This window comes from Cebus imitator, unplaced genomic scaffold (genome assembly GCF_001604975.1).
Source record: "Cebus imitator isolate Cc_AM_T3 unplaced genomic scaffold, Cebus_imitator-1.0 Scaffold507, whole genome shotgun sequence".
NCBI lineage: Eukaryota > Metazoa > Chordata > Mammalia > Primates > Cebidae > Cebus > Cebus imitator.
This window is the reverse complement of record NW_016107822.1, coordinates 464259-489422: the sequence shown is the minus strand read 5'-3', so window position 1 is coordinate 489422 and position 25164 is coordinate 464259. Positions and strand designations below refer to the sequence as shown.

Here is a 25164-nt window from a genome sequence, read left to right as displayed (position 1 = left end):
TTTCTATGTATATAATTAATATTAGCTTCCTGTAGCACTACCATTTTTTGTGTACTATGAAACAAACCAGTTATTTATTTATTCACCATAAATGTATTACACTGATTATACCTGAAAATGTGCTCAGTACATCAATTTAAAGACACAGCCACTATTTTCATGTATTCTAAACGGCAATGGATTATTTCAACTACTCACATATAAAATGAAACAAATTTTTCAAGGCAGAAATTGTCTAGTTTTGTAGTTGTATATTTATACTAACCCTAACATACTTGCTAAATATGAGCATGTCTAATTGCTAAATTACAAATTGGGTTTCAGATGAGAAAAGGGAGAGTTTTCATCACCTTCACATATGAAAACTCAAGACATACCAGTATAATTTTAACTTCAATTTTTTTTAAAATCTGAGGATTAACATGTGTTCTTGACATGTCAACCAGAGAGTATGTATTAGAAATACTGGTATTGGCAGGGTGCAGTGGCTCACACTGTATTCCCAGCACTTAGGGAGGCCAAGACAGACAGATCACCTAAGGTCAGGAGTTAGAAACCAGCCTGGCCAAGATAGCAAAACCAGTCTCTACTAAAAATACAAAAATTAGCCTGATGTGGTGGCAGGTGCCTGTAATCCCAGCTACTCCAGGGACACTGAGGCATGAGGATCACTTGAACCCACAAGGTGAAGGTTGCAGTGAGCTGAAATCACCTCCAGCCAGGGGCATAGAGCAAGACTGTCTCAAACAACAACAACAACAACAAAAACAAAAAACAAAAAAAGAAAAAAATCTCATACGTATTCATTTCAATTTATTCATTTCAGTGTTGAATATACTATTTTAAAAATGTAGGGCTTTTAATTAGCACAGTTCTTTGTTGAACTCATACACTTTAAGCTGTGTTTTTTTTTTTATTGCATTTTAGGTTTGGGGTTACACGTGACGAACATGCAAGATTGTTGCATAGGTATACACATGGCAGTGTGATTTGCTGCCTTCCTCCCCATCACCTATATAAGCTGTATGTTTTATGATAGCCAGCCTTTTAGCATTTTTTACTGCAAATATAACCTGTTTCAGGACATGTAATCGGAAGTATCTATCACAATATTAACAAAGTAGTACCTTGTCTATTCACATATTTTTTACGCTTACTTATGGATAGTTAATGAAAGTTAGGGTTGGTACTAAATATCAAGATATGATTAATAACCTCCTTATAGTTTGTGATTAAATCTAAACCACGGCACAACACTTAACATCAACTATCAACTGTTTATTATGGTCAAAGAGCTCTGTTAAATGGTGAAAGGATATAAAAATGAATGATAAGATCTTTGCCTTTGCGAGGTTTAAAATAGCTGAAGAGACAGAAAAGATTCATAAATTGTCATGACGTAAGGCATAACATGATAAATTTCAAAAAAGAATTATAAACAACTCTGTAGAGCAGTGAGGAGAATGGAATTATTGATTTCCAGTACAGATATAGGGAAAGTTTCACAGAGTGTCATTTAAATTTAAAAGTTAAGTTGCAGCTGGGCGCAGTGGCTCATGCATGTACTCCCAGCACTTTCAGTGGCCGAGGTGGGTGGATTACCTGAAGTCAGGAGTTTGAGACCAGCCTGGCCAACATGGTGAAACCCAGTCTCTACTAAAAATACAAAACTCAGCCAGGTGCAGTGGTACACGCCTGTAATTCCAGTTACTCAGGAGGCAGGGGCAGGGAAATCGGCTTGAACCCGGAAGGCGGAGGTTGCAGTGAGCCGAGATCGTGCCACTGCATTCCAGCCTGAGCGACAGAGAGCGACTCTGTCTCAAATAAGTAAATAAATAAATAAATAAATAAATAAGCAAGCTATGCTGGTAGACAAACATCAGAAGGAGGAACAGTGCATGCCAACTAGAGCAACTATGAGGAAAACTGTTCACAAGGATGCTTGAGAATAGATGGTGCCAGTCCTTACCTTCTGCAATTATGCCGATATGGCTGACTTTGACCTGGGATTTAAAACACTGTGTTTCCCATTGGACTCAAACCCTGCTACAATATAAAAAGTTTAATCATAAACCAGGTAACAGGTATAATACCTCAAAGATTTATTTCTCTCTATATAAGAAATGCATCCAAATTAGAACATGGCTAAAGTGCTAGATATGGCTGTTGTGAATCATACATAGAGGATATCTAAAAAACATAAACCAGTTCTAACTTTGGCTGTTTCAGGAAGGTAGATTCTTTTGTGACTTGCGCTATTTTTGATGAACTATACTTCTCATTTTTCACAATAAACAGGTAATACGTGTCATTACATAAATTAAATAAATTAATAAAATTTCAATTAAAAATAAATGAGATGGTTTAGTGTGAGCAAATGCCTATGCTAACATTGAATTAAAGTCATTACATAGAATTTATCCTAAGATTTTAACTAGAGTTAAATTTTATTTCTGGAGAGTTAAAGTAAAATACAGTAATATTTTTGCTTTGGTCAAAATTTGTAGGATATTTGTTTTCCTTCATTCATTTAACAATTATTGATTTGCTGAGACATTTCCAAGCCCTTAAAAATATATAGTTTTATAGGCAATGGAGGTAATTCCAATTTAATGTAATAAATGTTATGATCACAGAAGCATAGACTCCTAGAAAAGAACGTAGAAGTTTAAGTTTTTTTTTTTTTTTTTTTTTTTTTTTTTTTTTTTTTTTTTTTTTTTTTTTTAATCAGGGTTTTACTCACTCCCATCATCCAGGCTGGCTTGCAGCAGCACAGTTTCAGCTCACTACAACCCCTGCCTCCTGGGCTCAAGTGATTCTCCTGCCTCAGCCTCCTTAGTAACTAGCTGTACAGGTGTGCATCACCATGCCCAGTTAATTTTTGTATTTTTAGTAGAGATAGGATTTCACCATGTTGATCAGGCTGGTCTTGGACTCCTGACCTCAAGTAATCCACCACCCTCGGCCTCTTAAAGTGCTGGGATTACAGGTGTGAGCCACTGCGGCTGGCCAGAAGGTTCTATTTCTGATCAGAGTCCAAGAAGACTAGGAAAGGAGAAGGTTATTAGTAACTAAGTCCTACCTAACTTAGTAACAAAGTTATATTATTTTGAAGTTGTCATTACTATACCATCTCACAATGATAAAAGTGTTGATCAGAGAACTGAATTGATATGCCCAAGGTCACACAGAGCCCATGTTCCTAACCCCACATTTTGCTGCTTTAAGGGAAGCCCGAGTTAGTTCCTGAGAGGTTATGAAGTGTTTGCTGGAGGAGGGGATGTCATAAGAGATGAATGTGGGAAGGAGCTGTATTGAACTGGTGATGGTTGAGAAATAGGGTAGGTTGAGGGATCTGTAAGAGTTCAGAATAGCCAGGAATATTGAGTTGACTCCCATTTAACTTTCTCCATAACTTCCCATTGTTTACCATTGTGAAACTGCTCAACAGGTTAGTGGTCTTCAAATCCATTTGAAGAACATTATGTAGAAGGGATCGGGCAGAAGGGGCTCCAAGAGCATGAATCGGTAGATCTAGAGAAAGATAGTGGTAGGAGACAAGGCCACAGAGATAAGTGGGGGCTCAGTGAGGAACATCCTCCATGCCTTGCTAAGGGTCAGAGGCCTGATCTTAAGCTCAGATATCTAAATGTGTGCTTTAACCAAAAAAAGGAAATGATCCGTGTTGCATTGAATACATCCATTTAAATGACCACACAGTACATACACAGATTTATTAACAGATAGCAATAAAATTTTCACAAATCAATTTTTACTCATACTATATCTGAAATACACTCTAATTTTTTAAAAAATCCTATTTTATTATATTTCATTTTTAAATTCAATTGCAACACACTCATAAGATACTACTTGAGCAAGTTGCAGTTTGAAAAATTCTATAACGCATGTAAAGAATGGAGGTAGGGAAAATGATTTGGGGCTTTCCTATTGTTTCCTCCACCACTCAACAACCAAGCACAGGAAAGAAGTTTAAACAGAGTCTTAAGCAAGTATGCTATTTACTACAAATGCAAAATCCTTTTCATCTTCACTGTTAAGTTTTAGTAAAGTCAGTATTATTTTTCTTATTCACTAGAGGCAGAGAGGCAGCATAGTTTACATAAGCTTACAAAATTAATGAGGCGCAAAGCCAGAACTTAAACCTGTCAGCCTACAATGCACTTGCTCTTCTGCCTCACTATGCTTGCTATCACTATAATTTAAATGTTCTCACTAAGCTAGTTCCAGCCTCTGACTTAGACTCACTACAACATTGACAGATGGCTAGGAAATAGTGCCAGGTACAAACAAAATAGGGGCTCAACAAATATTTGGTTGAATGTAAGAATGAAAACTGTTTAGTATAAAGGTAAAGACAGAAATGGGTATGCAAATTCCACTTGTTCCACACATTTCGTAAGTTCACAAGTCTAACTACTTGCATATTACTTCTCAAATACCCAATGCATTTTTATATGCTGGCAGGTTAACATATAGAATGATTGATGTGGCCCCAAGCAAAAGAATGCTGGCATCCACCATAAGCTAGAAAAGGAAGGGAATAGATATCCCCTACAGCCTCTGGAAAACATACAGTAGTGTTGACACCTTGATTCCAGCCCTGTGATACAGATTTCTGGCCTCCAGAACTGTGAGAAGTTAAATTTCTATTGTTTTAAGCCACCAAATTGGTGTTAACTTGTTATAGAAGCCACAGGAAACTAATACAAGTATCTACTTAGTAAAGCAGTAGAAACAAAAACTTTGGGAAGCCCAAAGGTGAGCAGGGATCATTGTGAGTATGCATAAGTCCAGGCCTTGTCCTCTGGGGTTGTTAAGTCTTAGAACTGTGGGGTGGAGAGGAGAGGTGCAGTTTAATTAGTTACCCCTGTGTCATTGCAAGGCAATGCCTTGCAGGCTTTACTTTCCCATCTCACATGTGTTTGCGTTGCAGAATAGGGAAAGGAATAGGGGACAGTATTTTTGCTTTGCTGTTTGGTTTCTGTTTATTTGTCTGGTTGATCTGTGATTAGATACAAGGACTATGTTTATTAATTAGATCCTATAGTGTTGTAATTAAAAAATTTGCAGTCAAATAAAAATGGATTTGCATCATGGTATTGCATTTACACATTGCAAGAAATTGAGACGTTTTTGCTCTCTCAAAGCTTCAACTTCCTCATCTGTGAAGTAGTAATGAAAAGAGTTCTAGTTCCCACATCGATATGTTATATGAGGATTAAAGATGCTTATAAGTAGCTTGGCTCCATACTAGGCATGTCGTGTGTGTGTGTGTGTGTGTGTGTGTGTGTGTACACACATATATCCATACTAGGAATGAAGAAGTGTATATTTGATTATCTATACGTATACATACTCTTCCTAATATGGAGCTCAGTTCTATAAACACATGTATGCTGGAATAGAATTGTGTGTGTATGTAACTAGCTGAATAGACATAAATATGAAAAGTTCCTGAGGATGTAATCAGATAAAATCTTTTGTTCAAAACCCTACTATTCTTCTTTAACTTACTTGATAATTGGAGAATTATGAACATCATTTAATATTTTGTATCAGTTATAGATAATATCAGTCTTCATTATAAGCTATAATTGACAATATATAGTGTTACAAATATAAATTTTTAAATTAACATCAGTATTCATTGACCTGAAGATATATCATTTTGATTTTTTAATAAATTCCTGCTTTTAAGTTTGTTCCAGGTAACAAAACCAAACAAAGGAATTTATCATTTTATTATAAAAGTTATAAAACTATTCTAAACAAACCTAAAATATTTATATATATAAAGACCTAAGGTTACATATAACAACTGATTATTTACCAAATTTATAATCTCATCTTCAAATTTATAAATCATTATTTGTCTCACAAAACTACTCTCCTAGTTACACAAGAGTTTATATACCTGCCACAGAAAGAAGGAACAAGTGTAATAATTAAATAATAATTCTTACTTATATTGCAAGTTTGGGTGTAGGGGAGGAAGAAAGAGAGGAGCCAAATTACTTTTTTAAAAGAGCAATCTCAACAAGAATCCATCAAGTTATTTTGGGAATATCAACAAAATAATTTTAAACTTTATATAAGGAGTCAAAAGACCTAGAATTGCCATCAGAATATTAATGAAGAACAAAATTGGAGGACTGACAACACACCTTCATGACCTGCATGAAGTAAGTCATGTAATCAAGACAGTAATTAAGACAGTGGGGGTTTGGTGCAAAAAAATGGGAAAATAAGTAGTGGACCAGAATAGAGAGCCCAGAAGTAGATCCAGGTTAATAGAGTCAATTGATATCTGACGAAGAAGCAAAGGCCATACAATGAAGCAAAGATCGCTTTTTCAATGAATAGTGCTGGAAAAGCTGAAAAACTGCATGCAAAAAATATAAACAAAAATAGATGCAACACCAAATACATCTATAAAATCTATAATAGCTGTCACATCTATAAAATAAATAATTGATAAGCTGAACTTCATAAAAAAATAAAAACTTATGCTCTGTAAAGCACAGTATAAAAAGAATCAGAAAACCACAGACTGGCAGAAATATTTGCAAAACATACAATCATAATCCAAAGTTTACAAAGAACTCTTAAAACTCAACAAGCAAACAAACAACCTGGTTCTTAAAACAGGGGTCAAAGACTTTAACAGACACCTCATCAAAACAGACATAGTGTTGACAAATAAGCATATGAAAATATACATAGTTCCACATCATATGTCATCAGGGGAATTCAAATTAAAGTCCCAATGAAATGCCACTACAAATCTGTTAGGATGGCCCAAATCCAGAACACTGACAATACCGAATGCTAGTGAGGATGTGGAGCAGCAGGGATTCTCATTCATTTCTGGTGGGAATGCAAAATGGAACACTTTGGAAGACAGTTTGGTGGTTTATTACAAAACTAAGCAAATGTCATATGATCCATCATCTGTACTCATTAGTATGTACCCAAAGGAGTTGAAAATTTAAGTTCACACAAAAATCTACCCATGGAAATGTATAGCAGTTTCCTTCATAACTGCCAACACTGGGAAGCAACTAAGATGTCCTTCAGTAGGTGAATGGATAAATAAACTGTGGTACATTCAGACAGTGGAATACTATTCAGCACTTAAAAGAAATGAGCTATTAAGCCATGAAAAGACACATAGGAACCTTAAATCCATATTACAAAGTGAAAGAAGCAAATCTGAAAAGGCTCGATGCCATATAACTCCAACAATGTAACATTCTAGAAAAGGCAAAATCATAGGGACATTAAAACCATCAGTGATTACCAGGAATTGGAGCACAGAGGATGTGTAGGGCAGTAAAACTACTCTGTATGATACTACAATGGTAGACACACTTCATTATACATTTGTCTCTATGTACAACACCAGAGCAAACTTTAATGTGAATCATGGACTCTGGGTGATACTGATGTTTCAATATAGGTTTATTAATCATAACAAATATACTACTCTGTTTGGGGATGATGATATTGGGGGAGGCTATGCATGTGTGAGGGAAAGGGGTAGATGAGAAATCTGTACCTTTCTCTCAATTTTGCCGTGAACTCAAATTTGCTCTAAAAACTGTAGTTTAAAAAAAAATAAAGAGGGGGAGGAATTGGAGGAGGAAGAGAAGGAAAAAAAGAGCCGAAGATCCAAAGACCTAAATTCCAGGCCTTATATTGTTAAATTTATTTGTTAGTAAGTCTAAAGGCAATCTGACCTACACTAAATAGACGTGACTCCAAACCATAAATCTTCCACATATTAAATAAAGGACATAGATCATCTCATTGAGACACAGTTCTATTACAGGTTTGCCATCATGGCTAAATGAAAAGTATAAGCAAAACATCTACAACAGCACCAGGTATATACCATTGACATTCAGTAAGTAACTGATGGTGACATTGTTGAACTTTCAGATCTTTCTCTAAAATTGTATGTTTCTGTGTAATGACTTCCCAGTATTTCCTGTTACGTTTGAAACGTGGCTAATACTAATCAGGTGGGAAACACGATTTTTCAAAGTTTAACAAGGAATGTCAATATTTCTTTTCTGTGTCTATCCATACAATTCAGTGTAACTGAGTTATATTAAAATAATTTAAATATAATTTCATGAAGGAACTAGTTTTGGCATATCTACTAAATTCCAAAATACTTATCTAATCAAAGATAAATTTTGCAAATTATTGCACTGAGGTTAAGTGAACAAGATTTTCCCTATTTGGTTTATTCTTTTTAATTATAATTGAAATAATTTTAAATACATAAACTATCATATTTTTTCTGATAGGATTATCAAAATTCATATTTAAAATGGCCTCAGATTTTAATATATTGTTTCCAGAACTAGGATTGTTAAAATTGCCCTATCGTTAAATATTTTTTCACTGATTATTATAACTGATAATTTTATTAAGTTTGGCAGTAGGGGGGCAATTGAAAAAGACGGAGAAATAAGTTATTTAAAAATACCAAATTATTAAATGTAAAAAGCTAAAATTATACAAGAATTGTTAAGAAATATGTCTTCAAATACCATGTTTGATTGTATTTTGTGTTTACAATAATATTGGTTTACCAGTAGAAAACAATTTGTAGCATTTTAGGTACTAAAAAAAAAAATCAGGATAAAGAACATGCCAATTTTTATTAGAGTGGTCAATGTTCAAAGATATAATAGAAATATCAACTATATTTTGTAATGGTTATATATGCATATATAAAGCTTATTAATGTCCTTAAAATTATGTCTTCTCTTCACAAAGAAAAAATCTGTAATTCAAACAGGTTACTTTATTCCAATTTCTATTGATCATGTTAATTATACAAACAAGTATAAATATTGACGATAAGAAAAACATTTAAGCTATTTATAATATAAAGTTAATGCAATGAGGTGTTCTTGTATCTTTAACTTTTATTTAATTTCTAAATGGCAGACCAAAGAATTCCCATAACAAAATGATTTCATGTTGCTATTGTTTTGCTTTGTAAATTAGACACTAAAACTGAAGAGAAATCATGATCTTTGGCATTTTTAAAAATCAAGGTAGCAAATCAGAGTTCCAAATGACTTTAGAGTTCATCTGCCTGGGAGCTGCGGTGGCTCAGGTCAGTTGTCCTGACGCTTGAGTAGGCGAGGCTATGCGTTCGAGGCCAGCCTGGGCAACATAGAGAGCTCTCATCCATTGGAAAAAAAAGAGTTCATCTGTCCAATTTCCTCATTCCAGAAATGAGCAAAGGCCCTGAGCATTTACTGAATGCCTTTTCCTGGGTCATATATGCAAACAACACACTGCCTCTTAATGCCTCCATGTTATGTCAGTTACTTCATTTGAACTTGACTAGTGTCTGGAGCAACCTCTAGTGACAAGCAGATTTAAAAACCATTTAGGTGATATGCTAATCACTTAAATATAAATTCCCTAACACTAATAGTTTATACATATTTTTGCAAAGTTTGAGTCTCTGTAAAAGTAATGAAATCATTAAGAAAAACACAAAGTTAAGATTTTCATTTAGTATTTCTTGATAGATCAGAGCTCTATTTATAGTAAAGCATTTGTCTTCATTAAGCTATCTTTTTCTGGCCATTCTAGAAGATGAATATTTTCAAAGTCAGGGGATCATGTGACTAGACTAACTTAGCAATATTCCACTCCTCTGAGTCATAGTGCTACAATCTTGCAGTGTGCCATGTATAAGACTTTATTAAAACTTTAAGAGCATTCCAGTATTTTATCTCTTCCCTATTTGGTTAAGAACCTCATCTTCTTATCTTAACTTCAAAAAAATATCCTTTAAAAGAACAGTGATTACAAGCAGTAGCCGAAAACATTAAAACTTCAAAGAACAGTCTACTGATAAAAGCATGGGATATTTTTACTATTAAGAATAGTTTCACTTTCCAGATAAATATAAACAAGAGAAATAGGATCAAGAAATCTCTATCCCAAATGGGATAAAGATGTGAAATCCATAACAGTAATGATTCTGGGAGCCACGGCCCTATGAATTAAATAGGTGGAAAAGACTTAAATCTAATTTTCCAGCTACTAGGAATTAAAAAGGAGTTGGAATTAAAAAGGAAAAACTTAAATCTAATTTTCCAGCTACTAGGAATTAAAAAGGAATAAGAGGCCAAAAATGTTCATATCAGCAAATTGTAAACAACATATACGTTATACTAAAAACTTAGATTGAAGGTTGTGACTGGAAAACAATTGAGCTATTATGGTAAAATAGAGCCAAGAAAGAGGAAGGACAAGCTGTGAACCATGTTTGTCAGATTCTTAGCTGTCTTACATAGCCTAATACTTGGTTTGCAACTATTTCACATAATCAGATGTCCTCATTCCTCTGTGCATTTGTGAAGATCCTTAAATATAATGGTCTATTTTAAAATTTTAAAAAACTGTCTTTGAAACAACTTTTACCCGACATGTCTAACATTTTTGTCTAAGAACCTTGCACTTGTGTCTCTGCGTTTCAAATAAATGTTAGGCATTTTTTGTTTTGCTATTTTTAATTTGCTGGGCATTTGGGACATTCCTGGTATTTATAGTTTACTAATTTATCTCCTCATGTAAGCTCACCAAAGTTGGGACATGCAGTATATATTTTCAATCCTGATACCACCCACCTAGGAATTACTCAACAGGTGCCATTCACATGAGTAACTTCATCTTTGGATGAAGTTAAATTTAGTGTTGACTAAGCTCCAACAAACTAAGTTCTGTTTTCCAGGACCAGTTTAGTCTCAAGCTCATTAAAGAAAAATAATCATGACTTTGAAATTTAGGATAAAGATGAATCACAATATCTCAATAATTATACTAATAAACTGCTAAAAGCACGAATTCATATTTTTCTTAAATATGTGCTCTTTGGACTGTGTTATTCAAAAGAATTATTGTTGGGATTATATAAACACATATTTTATATATATATATATATATATATATATGCACACACATATACACATATTATATATAGAGAGAGAGTTGAATTTTCTTTATAAGGCACACGCACAAATATATATGTTGAACTTTTCTTTATTATAAGGTAACCATTAGAGAATCACATAAAAAGAAAGCATGTTAATATTATCTAAAATTCTGAAGTCGTTATATTAATTTGAATTCCTCTAATTTCTATTTAATATACTTTCTTTTCTACTTTGAAATTATTTAGTATATTTGATATACACAAAATAATATATATAACACTTATGTAAGTTGTAAAAACAGAATAATATAGTGCATTATACCCCACAGAAATATAATTCTATAAGTAACTTGCCTCTACTTATGTGTTTTTTCCCTGTGCCAGCCATAACCTTTCAGTGATAGCTACTATATAGAGATTTCTGTTTATACAAATGTTACATATATACTTTTTTCAAGTCTCTGTATCTTGACCCAGTCATAACCTTTTATGACATGATACAGAAGCAAATGTATCCCCATTATTTTCTAATATCAAATCTTCCACACAGACCAAAATTTCCTCCTCTTCTACTTCCTTTAGGAATTGGTATAGTCACTTACCACTTCATTCCCCTGGACCCTTTCCTCTCCCTCTACTGCTTCCTCCTTCTGTGTCTACTTCCTCCCTTGCAAAAACCCTCCTCAACTCTTCTTCTCAAGCTATTTATTTTTTCTTCTCTAAGACTGACTTAACAGGACACTCTTAGAAAGTTTATTCATGACTCAACGGATATCAGCACTTCTCAGCTACTTCTTAACACACTATCACTCTACAGAAGATGTTCATATACAGGTAATCAATGCTTATCCAATTACCAGAAATAAATATGTCATTCCAGTACACCAGCTATTCAGCTACACAACATTTGACAGCACGTGACACATTCTGCACATCTTACTTTGCCCTAACTTGCTCGAGTAGTCCAAGTATTATAACTTGAACTACTGCATCTACTCTAAGGATTAGCAGTCCACCTCTCTGATTCTGTTCCTCAACCATAGTTTCACTGGCTCAACACTCTTTCCCTTTCCTGACTCCTACACCTCTATTATATCAATATTTATATTTCCTAGAGTGAAAAACCTCAGCTTTCTTCTACTGTGACTTTATGCAGACCTCCTGTAAGATTCCATTTTTGTCCATGGCTTCAACTATTACCTATTCTCTCAGTATATTCTAACCAACACTCTTTTCTGACCTTCAGAAACACAAGTCTAATAGCCTAAAGTTACCTCCAAATTGATGTTTGAATAGATACATTAAGCTCTACATGTTAAAATACAAATTCACCACCTACCCCCCTCCACCTTTTTAAGCCACTTTTTCTGCTTCTATAATAATTATTTTGTTTAATGGTAATCACTTACCCATGCAGGCTAAAATACTGGGGTCATTTTAAGCTCCCTGCACTTACTGTCCATCACCCAAATTCAATGAGACACCAACAGTTACTTACTTTATAATCCCCATAAAATGGGTAATCTTTTAAAATATTTATATTGGATCATACCACAGCTTTAAAAGTCTTCCAAAGGCTCCCCGACTGAGTTGGAATACCACACCAACTTCTTACTTGGGCCCTACACTATCAGGCTTCCTTGTTCCCTTCAAACAACTCTCCTTGTGCTTAATCCACAGTGGTCTTCTAACTGTTTGTGGAATGTACCAAACTTACTCCATTCTCAATCCTTTTTGTTCTTGCCTACGTAACTGTTGCTGTTATTTATCTAAACATTTGCTCCTCCAATTCTCAAGTGTAGTTTATTCAAATGTTATTATACCTTGTACTTTGAGTGCTCAGTAAATATTGATTACATGTGAATTATCTGGCTACTATGGAAATGTATCAGTACAATGTAGATTCACACCACGAAAGGCATCCTCTATTCTTAAAGGCTTAAAATAATTCCATAAAGGTTAGCAAGTTTAAATTTTAAATTAAAATGATTTGTGATCAAAAATAGTAGCAGACCTAATTTTATTTTATCTTTTGTTATTAAGCACCAACAGCAACCAAAGGCCACAGAAGATCAGTTATACAAAGAGAGGTGGCCAAAGAAGTACTATGAGCAAGTATGCCACTCACTGTTACTAATGTGGCACCTCCCAGTGTTATGCAATCAAGGAACAGGCCACATCCTGTTTGGAATAGATACATGAAATTCATAAGCCTAGTCACGCTTTGATAATCATTTTTCCTTTACTTTCTTGTCCCAGTTAAAGTCTGGAACTTGTATTCACTAACATTGCTTATGCAAATTCTTAAGAACAGAGGCAAAAATAAGTCAACCAAAAAAGTTACGTTTATTTCATATGTAGTCTTCTGAATCAACACATCGAGGGCATGCCAATTTCAGATTCAAAATTCAACCACATCTTAAAGAAATGAGGATCTAAGTCATTCTTAGTCAATATTCAACATGATTTCAACTAATACTTTTTGGCTGGATAAACTACCTTTTTTATAGCATTTGCATTCCTCAGACTTTGGTCTTTCTATTTTGTTTTATCAGAAGTGGAAATATCAACATATCATGCATAATAGCTGTATCATGATATTTTCCAGTTAATAAAAATAAGAAGCAACAACAACAACAAAAAAAAACAGAGTCTGAAACTCAAGAGAATCTTTTCACACATTTGTAGAATCTCTAGGTACAGCTGTTTCAGATCAGCAGGTAAAAACAGCATCTCTATTAACCATTGTTATGAGCTTCGCAATTTTTTTTTCCATCACTGAGTATAAGCTCGCCTGTTGATTGAATTCTTTGTAATTCCAGAATCAAATTGGAATGATAGCCAAGTAGGTGAGAGTTTCTAGACCTAAAATGTTTTATATTATTCATCACTTCCTCATGGTAAAAATAATGAAAGCAAAAGCAATCATGTTGAGTTTTTAAGAAACGTAATTATGGCTTCGGGGGACTGTTATGCTTTTTAACTGAAAGCCTTGAATATCTTTTAATAGGTGTTAATCCATGCATGTGTCCTTTACAAAGTTTGCAGCAATACTATTCTGCATTGCATTTTAGTGGTTTAATAAATAATGTTCATTTACATATCTTGTTACATTCTAATTAATTTTCATTTTACAGATAAGAAAGCTGAGGTTCAAAGAAGTTACATATTTTTATCAACATCACACGGCTTATTACTGTAGCAGGGTGTAAATGTATTACAATTTGGCTTGTTCTCAGTAAAACTTCAGAAAACAACTGTAATTAATTCCCACAGAGTCATGTTTGACCCCAGAGTAATTAGATCAGGAAATTTTCTTAAAATTGAACGATTGTATAGAAATCCTTTCTTTTATAGTGATTTTTTTTTTTTTGCAACCCCATACACAGAGTTCATGACATTATAATAGGTCCTGGAAGTAATTATTTGAAAAACTGACATGACAGTTAATCACTATTTAAAAATAAATTCTGTTTATTATTTTGGATTTCAGTTTTTCGACATTAAGTAAAGCAGGTCAGCAGATTTTAAAAGTTAATAGGTGTTTTCATTCTTACAAGTCTGACACTAAGAACTCACTAAGTTCATTTAAAATGCCCATTCTGTGCTGAAGAGTTTTGGAGAAAGCTTTCTCTTGCGGATTTTGGCTGTCATTCCTGATTATATCTGCTTGATGTAACTTTAGTTATGGCATTTTATATTTCATGTTTTCCTATAAAACTAAGTGTGGCTTTTAATTAAGAAACAGGTTTTTATCTCATAGTTGATTATTCTTTGATTTTATTATAAAACTTTAAGTTTTATTAGTTGATAAAGATAAGAGATAGGTGGGGGAGAGGCAGATTTCCAGATTGAAGGCTTTCTGGAAGAGATTGTGAATCATATCTCAAAATCGGTCACTGCTTAGCAAACTTACAGCAGCATGCCTTGAGAACTATTTCCAGAAGTGTTGAAGAGTCCATGTGTTTGCAGTGGACTTTGTTATGGACAAAGGAAATACTATTTATATATATTTAAAATGCATATCACAAGGCCTGTTCTTTAAGCCAGCTGTTCAGACAAAAATAATTCACTTAAAAGTATAAATGAAATTTACTACCATTAAGACCCATATTAAATTAAATTGTATAGAACAGCAAAACAAAAAAAAGTGAAGCATCTAATAAAACATCTGGAAATATGTCATGTGTATATAGGAGTCACTTAATGATACTGATGTGTATAAAGTGAACCCACACAAATACATATGAGAGAATGGGATCAAATGGTTTTTTAGAAAAGAAGGAAGACATGCAGAAAAAATAATATCCATTTACAAATATAATTAATTCTGGAAGTGGAGATCAGCATTACATATTGAGAATAAATATGATTCTTACCATCTGAGACTGACTTCTAGGACATCCATTGATATCTTCAACTTTTTCATTTGCTAAATCCAAGAGATAAAATAAAAGAGAGAAAAAAAGAATGACATGCTTAAGCAATGAAGTGAAACACACACACAAAAACAGGAAAAAAATACCAAGCAAAAATGCTCCTCCTACATATATTCTGTCTTCCAGGCTGTGTACAAGAAGACACACTTGTTAACAGCCACCAATTCTATATGCACAAATCCAGCAAAAAAAAAAAAAAAAAAAAAAAAAGGGGGAGAAGGAAGTTGCTGCTAATTCTTTAGCCTGTGCCAAATGACTGCTGACGTGAAACCTTTCAAAATTGTCCCTGCTGGATCAGGATACAGTTTCAAGGCATCTCAGCGTGTATGAATTGCTCCAGCTAATGAAATGCGCACATGGGAGACACATGGTTTAATGAAGCATTCATTTCTGACAGTTCAATTCAAATGATTCAATAAAGGTTAGCAGGTTTATGTATATATAGGTACAGTTCTAGTTATTTAAAAGTACGGCCAAACTGCCTTTTTCAAACATCCTCACATCAACATTTTAATTAAATCAGGGGAGAGCTACATGAATCTCAGACACACATGGACCAGTTCAGTAAAACATTCAACTTAAATTGTGCTTTACCAAAGAGATGGGAGCAGAGAGTTTCATGCTTTCTTTCAGAAGACAGGTCTTACCAATAATCTGGATGATTTCTGCTAGGAGTACTCCATCTGCAATGTCCTGTTGCAAGTCCTTGATCAGCCGCTTGTGGCCCGATTTTGCCAGGTAGTGGTTGGCCCAGTCAGTGTAAATCTGTTGAACAGAGTGAAGGAAGAAGTGAGATGGGGTGAGGGAAAAGAGAGACAATAAAAATGCTGAAGACAAATGCTGGATTCAAAGGGAAGCTATTCTGGATCACATTCCAGTTTAAGAAGTCATAGCTCTAAAGGAAATAGTTGTAAAGTAATTTTTAAACAGCTCTTTTCCTAACTTATCTCTCATTTCAAAGGGGATGATTCACTCTCAAAATTAAGGGCTAGTCACTTGTGACAAAGCAAAACTTCCCTCCTGAATGACTACTGAGGAAATTCCCATTGCAAATCAGTTTAGGTTTTCTCTCTCTTTCTTGTTTCTGTTATTTTGAAAACAATTCTGCCTGTTCATATTTTTTAAAAAGCCACCTGGACTGAATTACATAGAAACTTGACTATAAAAATTTGTGTTTCTCTGAGAAGACTATTGAATTTGTCATGTGAGATACTGTATGTAACAAAGTTTTGGCATCATTTTATGAAATAATTGCAAATACTTTCCTGTCTAAGATTTTTTATTTGGATTGTCATCTTCCATTTAAGCCTCTTAAACAGAGGCAGTAAATGGAGTTATTACATAGAAATTATGATGTAGAACTCAGAAGTGCATTGTAAGGCACAAAATTGACAATTTGACATAGAATACAGGTGTCTTTTCAACAGAAGATAATGATATACAGAAAAGCTGAAACTACACAAAAATTTTACAAAAATAAAACATTAATTTTTTCAGTAGAATACTTACTAATGTAATTGCAAGGGAAAAATAAGCGTGAAGATTTCAGCTTCATGGGTGGTACATATGGATATAGTAGTGGATTTATTACAAGGCAGCTGATGATGTGATGTAACAAAAAATGAATATTTGAAATGAGAATAGAAGGAACATAAAAAATATGCTTGTAAAAAGTATCATTAGAAGCACTGGAATTAGAACTGGGAATAAAATAGAACCTGAGCATGAGAAATTAGAAGAAGGACCTTCCTTGCAGAGGGTATGACATACGGAAAAGTAGAGAGGCAAAGAAAGCTAGGACACAGCTGTAAAATCTACAGTGGAGGCAGAATGTCTAAAATTAGGGAATATTAGGCTAAGAAGATAAGTTGCATTTTATTGTCATCAACACTGAATGCCAAGCACATTATTAAAAACGTTTTAAACATTTCTAACAAGCAAATTCACATTTTAAAAAGTAATAATAAATCAGAAATATAGAAACTAAAAGGTGAAAGTCTCCCCCAACTTCCAACCCTGTCCATTTTTGAATTTGGTATGAAGAGTTCTTGAATTGATGTACCTATACCCCACTTCACGCTATACCACATAACACATGCACACACACACACACACTGTCACACAAACACGAGATGACATTTTTAAACAATTCTGTCTCAAATTTTACATATTATTTTGCAGTTTCAGATTTTTATGTAACAATATTTTAACAGCTTTTCTAAGGAGCCATTTCATTTATATTTATTTATCTCATTATTTTAAATATTATACATAATATCAATCTTCCATTGATATTTAACTTGATTAAATATGTTTCTATTGCATCTAATGTTGTAAGAGACACCCTGATACGTGTATCTTTCTGAATGCATATACTAGTATTGTTATATGGCAAAAACCTAGACATGGGACTGCTAAGCATTTTAAATGGATCTTGGGTCCAAATATCACAAAATTACAACACAGAAGAAAAAGTATTCCTTTCTATCAGAAAATACAAAGTAGTCCTATGGGCATCAGAAGACTAATACATATCTGGTGATGATTAAGTTTCCTGAAAGATGTAAACAATTCGAGGCATCCAGTTGCATAAGAAAAATATATGTGACAGTGAAATTGCAACTTCTTTTATTAATATCCATGATCTCCATGTTGAAGATATTGAAGGGTAAGAACAATTACTTGCATAACTATCTCCTGAATTAGCACACAAACGCATGATTTTTAGGGAGACGCTTTTATTTGGTGCTAATTTTTCTAAATTAAGATTTTATTATATTTGTATGATCATACATTTTTTTGGTAAGGGTTTTATACTGCTTAGAATTTAAAACATTTGAGCACACTCCCCTTCTTTACACATCATTTAAATGACAGAATTGTTTATAGCCTTCTAGTAGAAACTTCAGTTTGAGTCAGACTTGAGCTGTGCTGATATGACCATAGACAAAGAGTAGGGCCATGGGTTGGAAAAGGATTCACAAGGGTGAAGATAATGAGTTCTGGAGTCAGACAGATCTGACTCCAGACCACTTATTACCAGTGGGACCCTGTTACAAGTTACTTAACCTTCAGATTCCTCTTGTAAAAAAAAACACAAAAACCTCTTGTTGTAAAACAAGGATAGTGATAACACTTACGTTATAGGATTGTGCCAGGACTAAATAAGATAGTCACAAAGATAGTCATAAAAAAAAAATGCTTGCTATTATTATCATCACATGGCATCAGTTTTATTTTGCTGTTATACCTTTCTAACAAATACTTGTTAAATGTATAATTTCATAAGGTTAAGAAAATTGAGAGAGCTAGCATCAGAAGACTAAAGATATTGTACTTACTGCTTCTGACACTACTCCTATCACTAACTCTGCCTGCCTTCTAATTCACAGGTGTCATGAATCTGTCTACCATCCGAACTCGGGGAAATCAAAGTAAAAGATTAAGGCTGTCGTAGTCTCCTCTAGGCCTGTAATATCTCTATTGTGACACCACTTCTATCAAATTGTGTTGCACTGGTTTTGTTTTAGGATGCCATTAATTATACACAAATACTTATTTAAATAAAAACAATGATATGTACCAAAAGTAAAAATAAGAATATTTTCACTCTCCAAATGCATATCAACAGTTCCTTAGACTTTATCCAAATTCCTCTTGGGACTTAGGTGAGAAAACAAATGGGAGGCCAGCTAATTGGCTTCAAGAGACCTTGTTGGTAATGCCTATGTTTTAGCTCACATTTTGTATTTGGTCCAGTACTTCTTTCAGAGGAATCCCAAGCTTAAGGGCTTTCATATGTCCAGCATCTCTAATATCTGAAACTTTCCTCAGGCCACAGTTCTCACTTTAGCTGCAATCAGTGAGAGCAATTACTATATAAAGAAATTTCAAGTAAATGTTCCACCTTAAAAATAATTCCTGTACACTTTATTTAATCCTTCTATTAAACAGCTGTGGCTTCCATATGTAAAAGATACTTGACTTGAGATCCTCCAAGGAAATGACAAGAGGAAACCAGTGCCTTCCAAAAAAATATAATCTAGATGGTGAAATATTTCAAAAATTACAAAGCAACATGTAAATATATTTTAAAATGTTATATACAAACATATTTATCTCTTTCAAAATTGCATATTTGTAAGCTGAATAAAAAGGTGGAAAAATAAATAGTGTCTTTAAGGAGACTTCAAGCAAAGGACACATGGTATATAGATGTGTTTAAAACTCATCAATAAATTTACTGTAATGTTCTAATTAGAGAGAATATAAACAACCTTGTCAACTGTCATTAGAATGTGTTCTTCAAATAAATACAACAGGATGGTGAAATCAGGTCCTGAAATTGGATTTGAACTCCAAAATTGCCCTTGGTTCATTATCACAAAAATAATAATCACAGTATTTAACCTCTTAGCTTCAGCTGAATGAGTTACAAAATGTGCAGTAATGTATTTTGCAGGATTATGCTATGAATTAATTATAGTGTTTTTGGTGAAGAAATTGGTATAATTGGGAACAATATCAAACTAATCATAATTCAGTGTTTAGTAATTTTTGTAAGAGACTCATTGAGGATTTTAATCATGAACGTTCTGGCTACAGCTTCAAATATGATTTATCTCTAAATATTTGAAGCCAGTCTTCAACTGTTTTGATGAACTTTAATGTTATGAATATACATATCATCCCATCTAATCACTTAATCCTAAGAAATTCAGAAGGATTAGTGAGACTGCATTTACAAGAGGACTACTTAGAAATTCTAGTACAATTGTATGTATAATCATTCACTTATCATAATCAAAAATGATGAAAATTAAAGGTATCATGGTATATTTTACATTTATCAGTCTGAACTCTAGGGCCTATTATGCAATAGTACATATTCTTTGAGGAACAATTCACATTGTTGGAATGTCTGCTCTGCCACTTAATGTTCATGCAGACTTTGACTGAACATTTATTTTCTCTAAGTTCCACAGTATTCTTGTCTGTAAAATGGCAATAACATTATAACCTACTGAGATGGTTTGGCTTTGTGTCCCCACCAAAATCTCTTGTTGAATTGTAACTCCCAGTATTGGATGAGGAGCCTGGTGGGAGGTAACTGAATGATGGGGACAGATTTCCCCCTTGCTGTTCTTATAGAGTTCTCATGAGATCTGGTTTTTTGAAAGTGTGTAGCACATTCCCCTTGGCTCTCTCTCTTCCTCCGGCTCCCACCACCTAAGATGAGCTTGCTTCTCCTTCACCTTCCACCATGACTGTAAGTTTCCTAAGGCCTTCCTGGCCATGCTACCTATACAGCCTGCAGAACTGTGAGTCAATTCAATCTCTTTTCCTTATAAATTACCCAGTCTTAGGTATGTCTTTATAGCCATGTGAGAACAGACTAATACCTCAACTGATGGAATTATTGTGAGGCTTTAATAAATTCATACTTTGGAATATGGCCTTTCACTTAAAATATATATTTGCTACATGTTAAATATTATTATTTGTAGCTCACGGCTTTAATGTGAAATATATTTCCATTAACTATGAGTTGATTAATATTATGAACCATTATTGTTAAACTCTTAAATCTTAGATATTCATCCAAATATAGTTTACCTAACTAAGGAAAATTGCTGGAAGTTGTAATGACTTCATAGCTTCATCATTTGCCTCTGTGATATTTCTTTCACAGTGCTCATGTTCCGTTATAAATACGAAGATGAAATAGAAGGCAATGTATATGACACCATATTGCTTTTCTGTGGTAACTGCTACAAAGAAGCAACATCAGAAGAAGATCTACTCTGATTTTCCATGAAGTCCTAAAGTTTTGTGATGATTTTTTTTTTTAACTACTGGCAGTATTACACACCTCCTTTGTCTATTACAGCAAGTTGTTCCTACATTTTTAAACAGCCTAGCACTCAGTTATATAAAAATGATTATGACTATTTTTGTTATTCCACATAGTACATTGAGGTGTATGTGTTTCAATGGGATAAAGTAACTTATTTTTAAGAAATCCTAAATAATTGAAGATGTGGGGAGAAGAGACAAGAGAAAGACTGCCTTTTCATTGAAGATAAAATTGTATTTGAATAAAAAGACAATAACCACTAATCTGTTTAGAAAATATTATGAATATAATCATACTATTTAAAAATATTAGCTGAGCTAATTTTAACACTGTACTTATTTAAAACATTATTATTTTCCTTCAACATTCAAGCAGTAGCATTACATTTCCATAAGCACTGCTCCCTGGTATGTCCAAATTACTGTCTTTGTAAAGTTAAATAGGTTCTTCTAAGCCATAACAGAAATTGTGTTAAAGACCAAGAATTTCTATAACAATAACTGAACTTCTATATCTTAAAAAGCAGCAAAAGAGTAAGCATATAAAGTAAAACCAGTAATCTATCTTAGGAAAGAGTGACCAGTGAGGCAAATGTTTTTCCTACAAAAAGAAAAACTAGTATAGGGAAGAGAATTGGAAGGAAATTGAGTTCTGTAACAGGCCTAAGAGGTTACCTCTCTGGGCTGAGTTTCAGTGTAGCATTTGGACCTGAGAATGGAATCACACAGCACAGCATTGACCACAACAGTATAGGAAAGCATACATTTTTTTCTAATCCCCTAAGAGCCACGTGGAATTTTCTGGGAGAAAGAAGTGATCCTAGAGAGCACTTGAAATCAGGACAGGAAGGATGCATAGACCTGGTACAAAAAAGCAAAAAGGGCATAGAAGATGTGAGGATAGGTTAAAATGACAGGCATTCTACATTTGGGGACTCATCAGACAGCAGTCTTGGTGGGTACCAATGTCATTGAGCAAGATGAGTTACCCCGGCTCCGTGATAATAAGTAACCACAATCAACAACCCACCCCAGCTTATCACTGCAGAAAGAAAAGGAAGAATCTGGAACTGAATAAGCCTGGTCCTCAAAGACTGACTTTTAAACCAGCAGTGATTATGTTACTTTGAATTGAGAGAAATACATTTTCTCATACTATGCAGAGAAAGAGGCTTAAAAGGTGAAGTTATATATATTTTCAAAGGTATAGTTTTATATGCCACAGTTTTAAGACTCGAAATTTCAAAAATGGTAGGCAACACCAGGTAAAGAAGGTTGCAAAATGACAGCGTGGGATTAAGACACAATACATACCATTTTTAGTCATTTTGAAAAGTTGATCACAGACTGGGTCTTCAGTTGTTGTTACAGAACTGATATGACCAAGAGTTCTGTGAATGAGTCCAATCTCATGACTCCTGCTGGCCCTCTAGAAATTTCAATAGCTCATGTGATATAATTATGAACTGAATCCTTTAAAAGTTTGGGTAATGTCAATATCATCACAATATATATAATACATTCACCAACTAGTTAGTTCACCTCAGTTTGTGTAGTTCTCAATTTTAACATCAAGGTTAAAGCTGACACTGTATGAAGTTTTTTCAAAAATCTCAACTTTGGAGTTTGATTTAAAAGTGAATATTAATGAGTTAACTACCCCATAAGATCAGTAGATGATCTATGAAGCCAAGTCAGTTATAAAGTAAACAAAAAGTCTGATCATTTCCTTTAACATTTTTCTTTAATTCTCATCCAATCTCTGACCCAGTGCTGTTAATTTTATCTCCTTAACACCTCTTGAGCCTTCTACTTTTCTACTGCTACTATCATTGCCCTGGGTAGCTTCTCATCATCTCTCACCCAATTGCTCTTACAGTCCTAGAAACAGTTTCTGACTGCAGGCAGGCTCAGCATTAAATTATTCTAAACACTACAGATAGTGATTGCTTTAAAATGCAAATCTAATCAAGTAATTTAACTTCTTCCTTAAAAAACCACAAAACAGCCCCCATTTAACTTCAGAAAAAAAGTCTCCTATGAAGCCAATTTATTCCATTTTTAAGAGAAAATTCATTTAAATAAAAATGGCAAAAAAAGAGAAAAATACAACTATGAAGAAGGTCTGATGATTGAGAAATGATACATAAAAGGGTGAGATTCAACAAGCAGAAAGAAGGGGAAAGCACATTCTATGCAAAATAGTCAGAAAAAATGAAATTTACAAAGGAACAGAGCTATGAAATAGCCTCATGATTTTAGAGAATTCTGAATAATTCTATTTGACCAGAGCATGAGGAGGGGCACATGGAAAGACTATAAGGAAGAGGCCAGGAATCAGGTAAGGGTTGGGCAAAAAGAAATCATATCTAAAGCTAAGAAGGCTTTATCAACATTTTTAGGTGAAAGTTTATTTTCATATGGGAAGGTAAAAGTTGCCTCCATGCTTCTATTACTAAACTTGAACTTGAATGCAGCTATGAAGGACAGTTTAGAGTCATGAAAGTAAAGAGAGATGACTTACAAGTCTTCTGTGTTCTAGATGGTGAAATAAATAGTTTTCTGCCCTGTATTTACTAAGAAATTGCCCACAAGACAGCAAGAACAAAAAATCTTAACTCAAATTCTATCTTTCATGACCACAATATACATATAGAAAGCACATGAAATAATGATATACATGTAGCAAAGTAGAAAAGGAAGATTGAACCCACTGAAGCCTGCAGAGGGAGATAGAGTAATGCAAACAGATTTTCCCACAGAACCCCAGAATGGCTCAGAAAGTGTGAGCATCAGATCAAACGGAAGGTAGGATGAATCAAATTCAAGAGTTATATTATGGTCGGCCTACTCATCATCCCAGCAAAAGCCAGGATGTATTTTAGGGAAAATCTGGACTTAGGGTTATCAGGAAGACAAAAGGTAAAGGCATGGGAATGAAAACAAAAGGATTAAATAAAATTATGTATACTTATGTTGAGACTCCAGTAATTGACTTTGCTTCTCCGGCACCCTCTCTTTCAGGAATATAGGATTTCAAAGCCTCCACCCTCATTCCCGTTGTAAGATTTAAAAATCTGTCTTTGACGACAATGATCATCCCTAAGATCAACAGATATTGACACTCATGATACCCAGTGAATCAAGCAGCTGACCATTATAGGAGGGCCTGTGATGTATCATAAAAGGCATTAACAATTATGTGCCTACACACACACACACAAACACACACACACACACGACTTCCAAGTAGCTTTTTATTGTCTCACTCTTGATACAGAGAGTTGAGGTTTACTAGATATTTGATAAAATTCTCTAAAATATAATGTAGATACCAAAATAGACAGCTAAAAAGAAGCCAGACTAAAATACAAAAAGCCGGAAGCATGAGAGAACTTAAGGGAAATTAAAATTAATACCCTGGGCTAGAAAGGAGAGGTTGTATTCATCAGAGGATACAGCTGAAAAAGAATGATATATACACACACATGCATGTAAGCACACTTATATCCCCACACACACAAATACACACATATGTATTTGAAGATCTAAGGATTAAGTAGAAGTTTGTAAATTCAAATATGATTGACTTGTTAAAGTTAAAATACTGGAAGTTTAAATTGAGAAAGTTTATTGGAACAGAGATCAAAATTGAAAAAGATGAGCAATAATGGAAAAATATAGTCATATTAGAGGATAGATTCAGTAAGTCAAATCTCAAATTAGTTTCAAAAAATAAGATAAGAAAAAATTATAGGAAATAATTTTCAAACTGTTCTTCATGATTAAGAAGATAAAAATTGATAACAGGCCGGGCGCAGTGGCTCAAGCCTGTAATCCCAGCACTTTGGGAGGCCGAGGCGGGTGGATCAC

At 34.0% G+C, this 25164-nt stretch overlaps 1 protein-coding gene across 6 annotated transcripts in view; it reads right to left on the bottom strand.

Annotated features, from left to right (window-relative positions):
* NAV3 (neuron navigator 3) overlaps positions 1-25164 on the bottom strand; it is a 618166-nt gene that overhangs the window by 256789 nt on the left and 336213 nt on the right. For all 6 annotated transcript variants that reach the window (XM_017513855.1, XM_017513856.1, XM_017513857.1 and 3 more), the window contains exons 2-3: positions 16083-16200; positions 15376-15428 (exon numbers count right to left, since the gene is read on the bottom strand). In XM_017513855.1, the coding sequence (XP_017369344.1) occupies positions 15376-15428; positions 16083-16200 (171 nt within the window). The remainder of the gene's footprint in view (positions 1-15375; positions 15429-16082; positions 16201-25164) is intronic.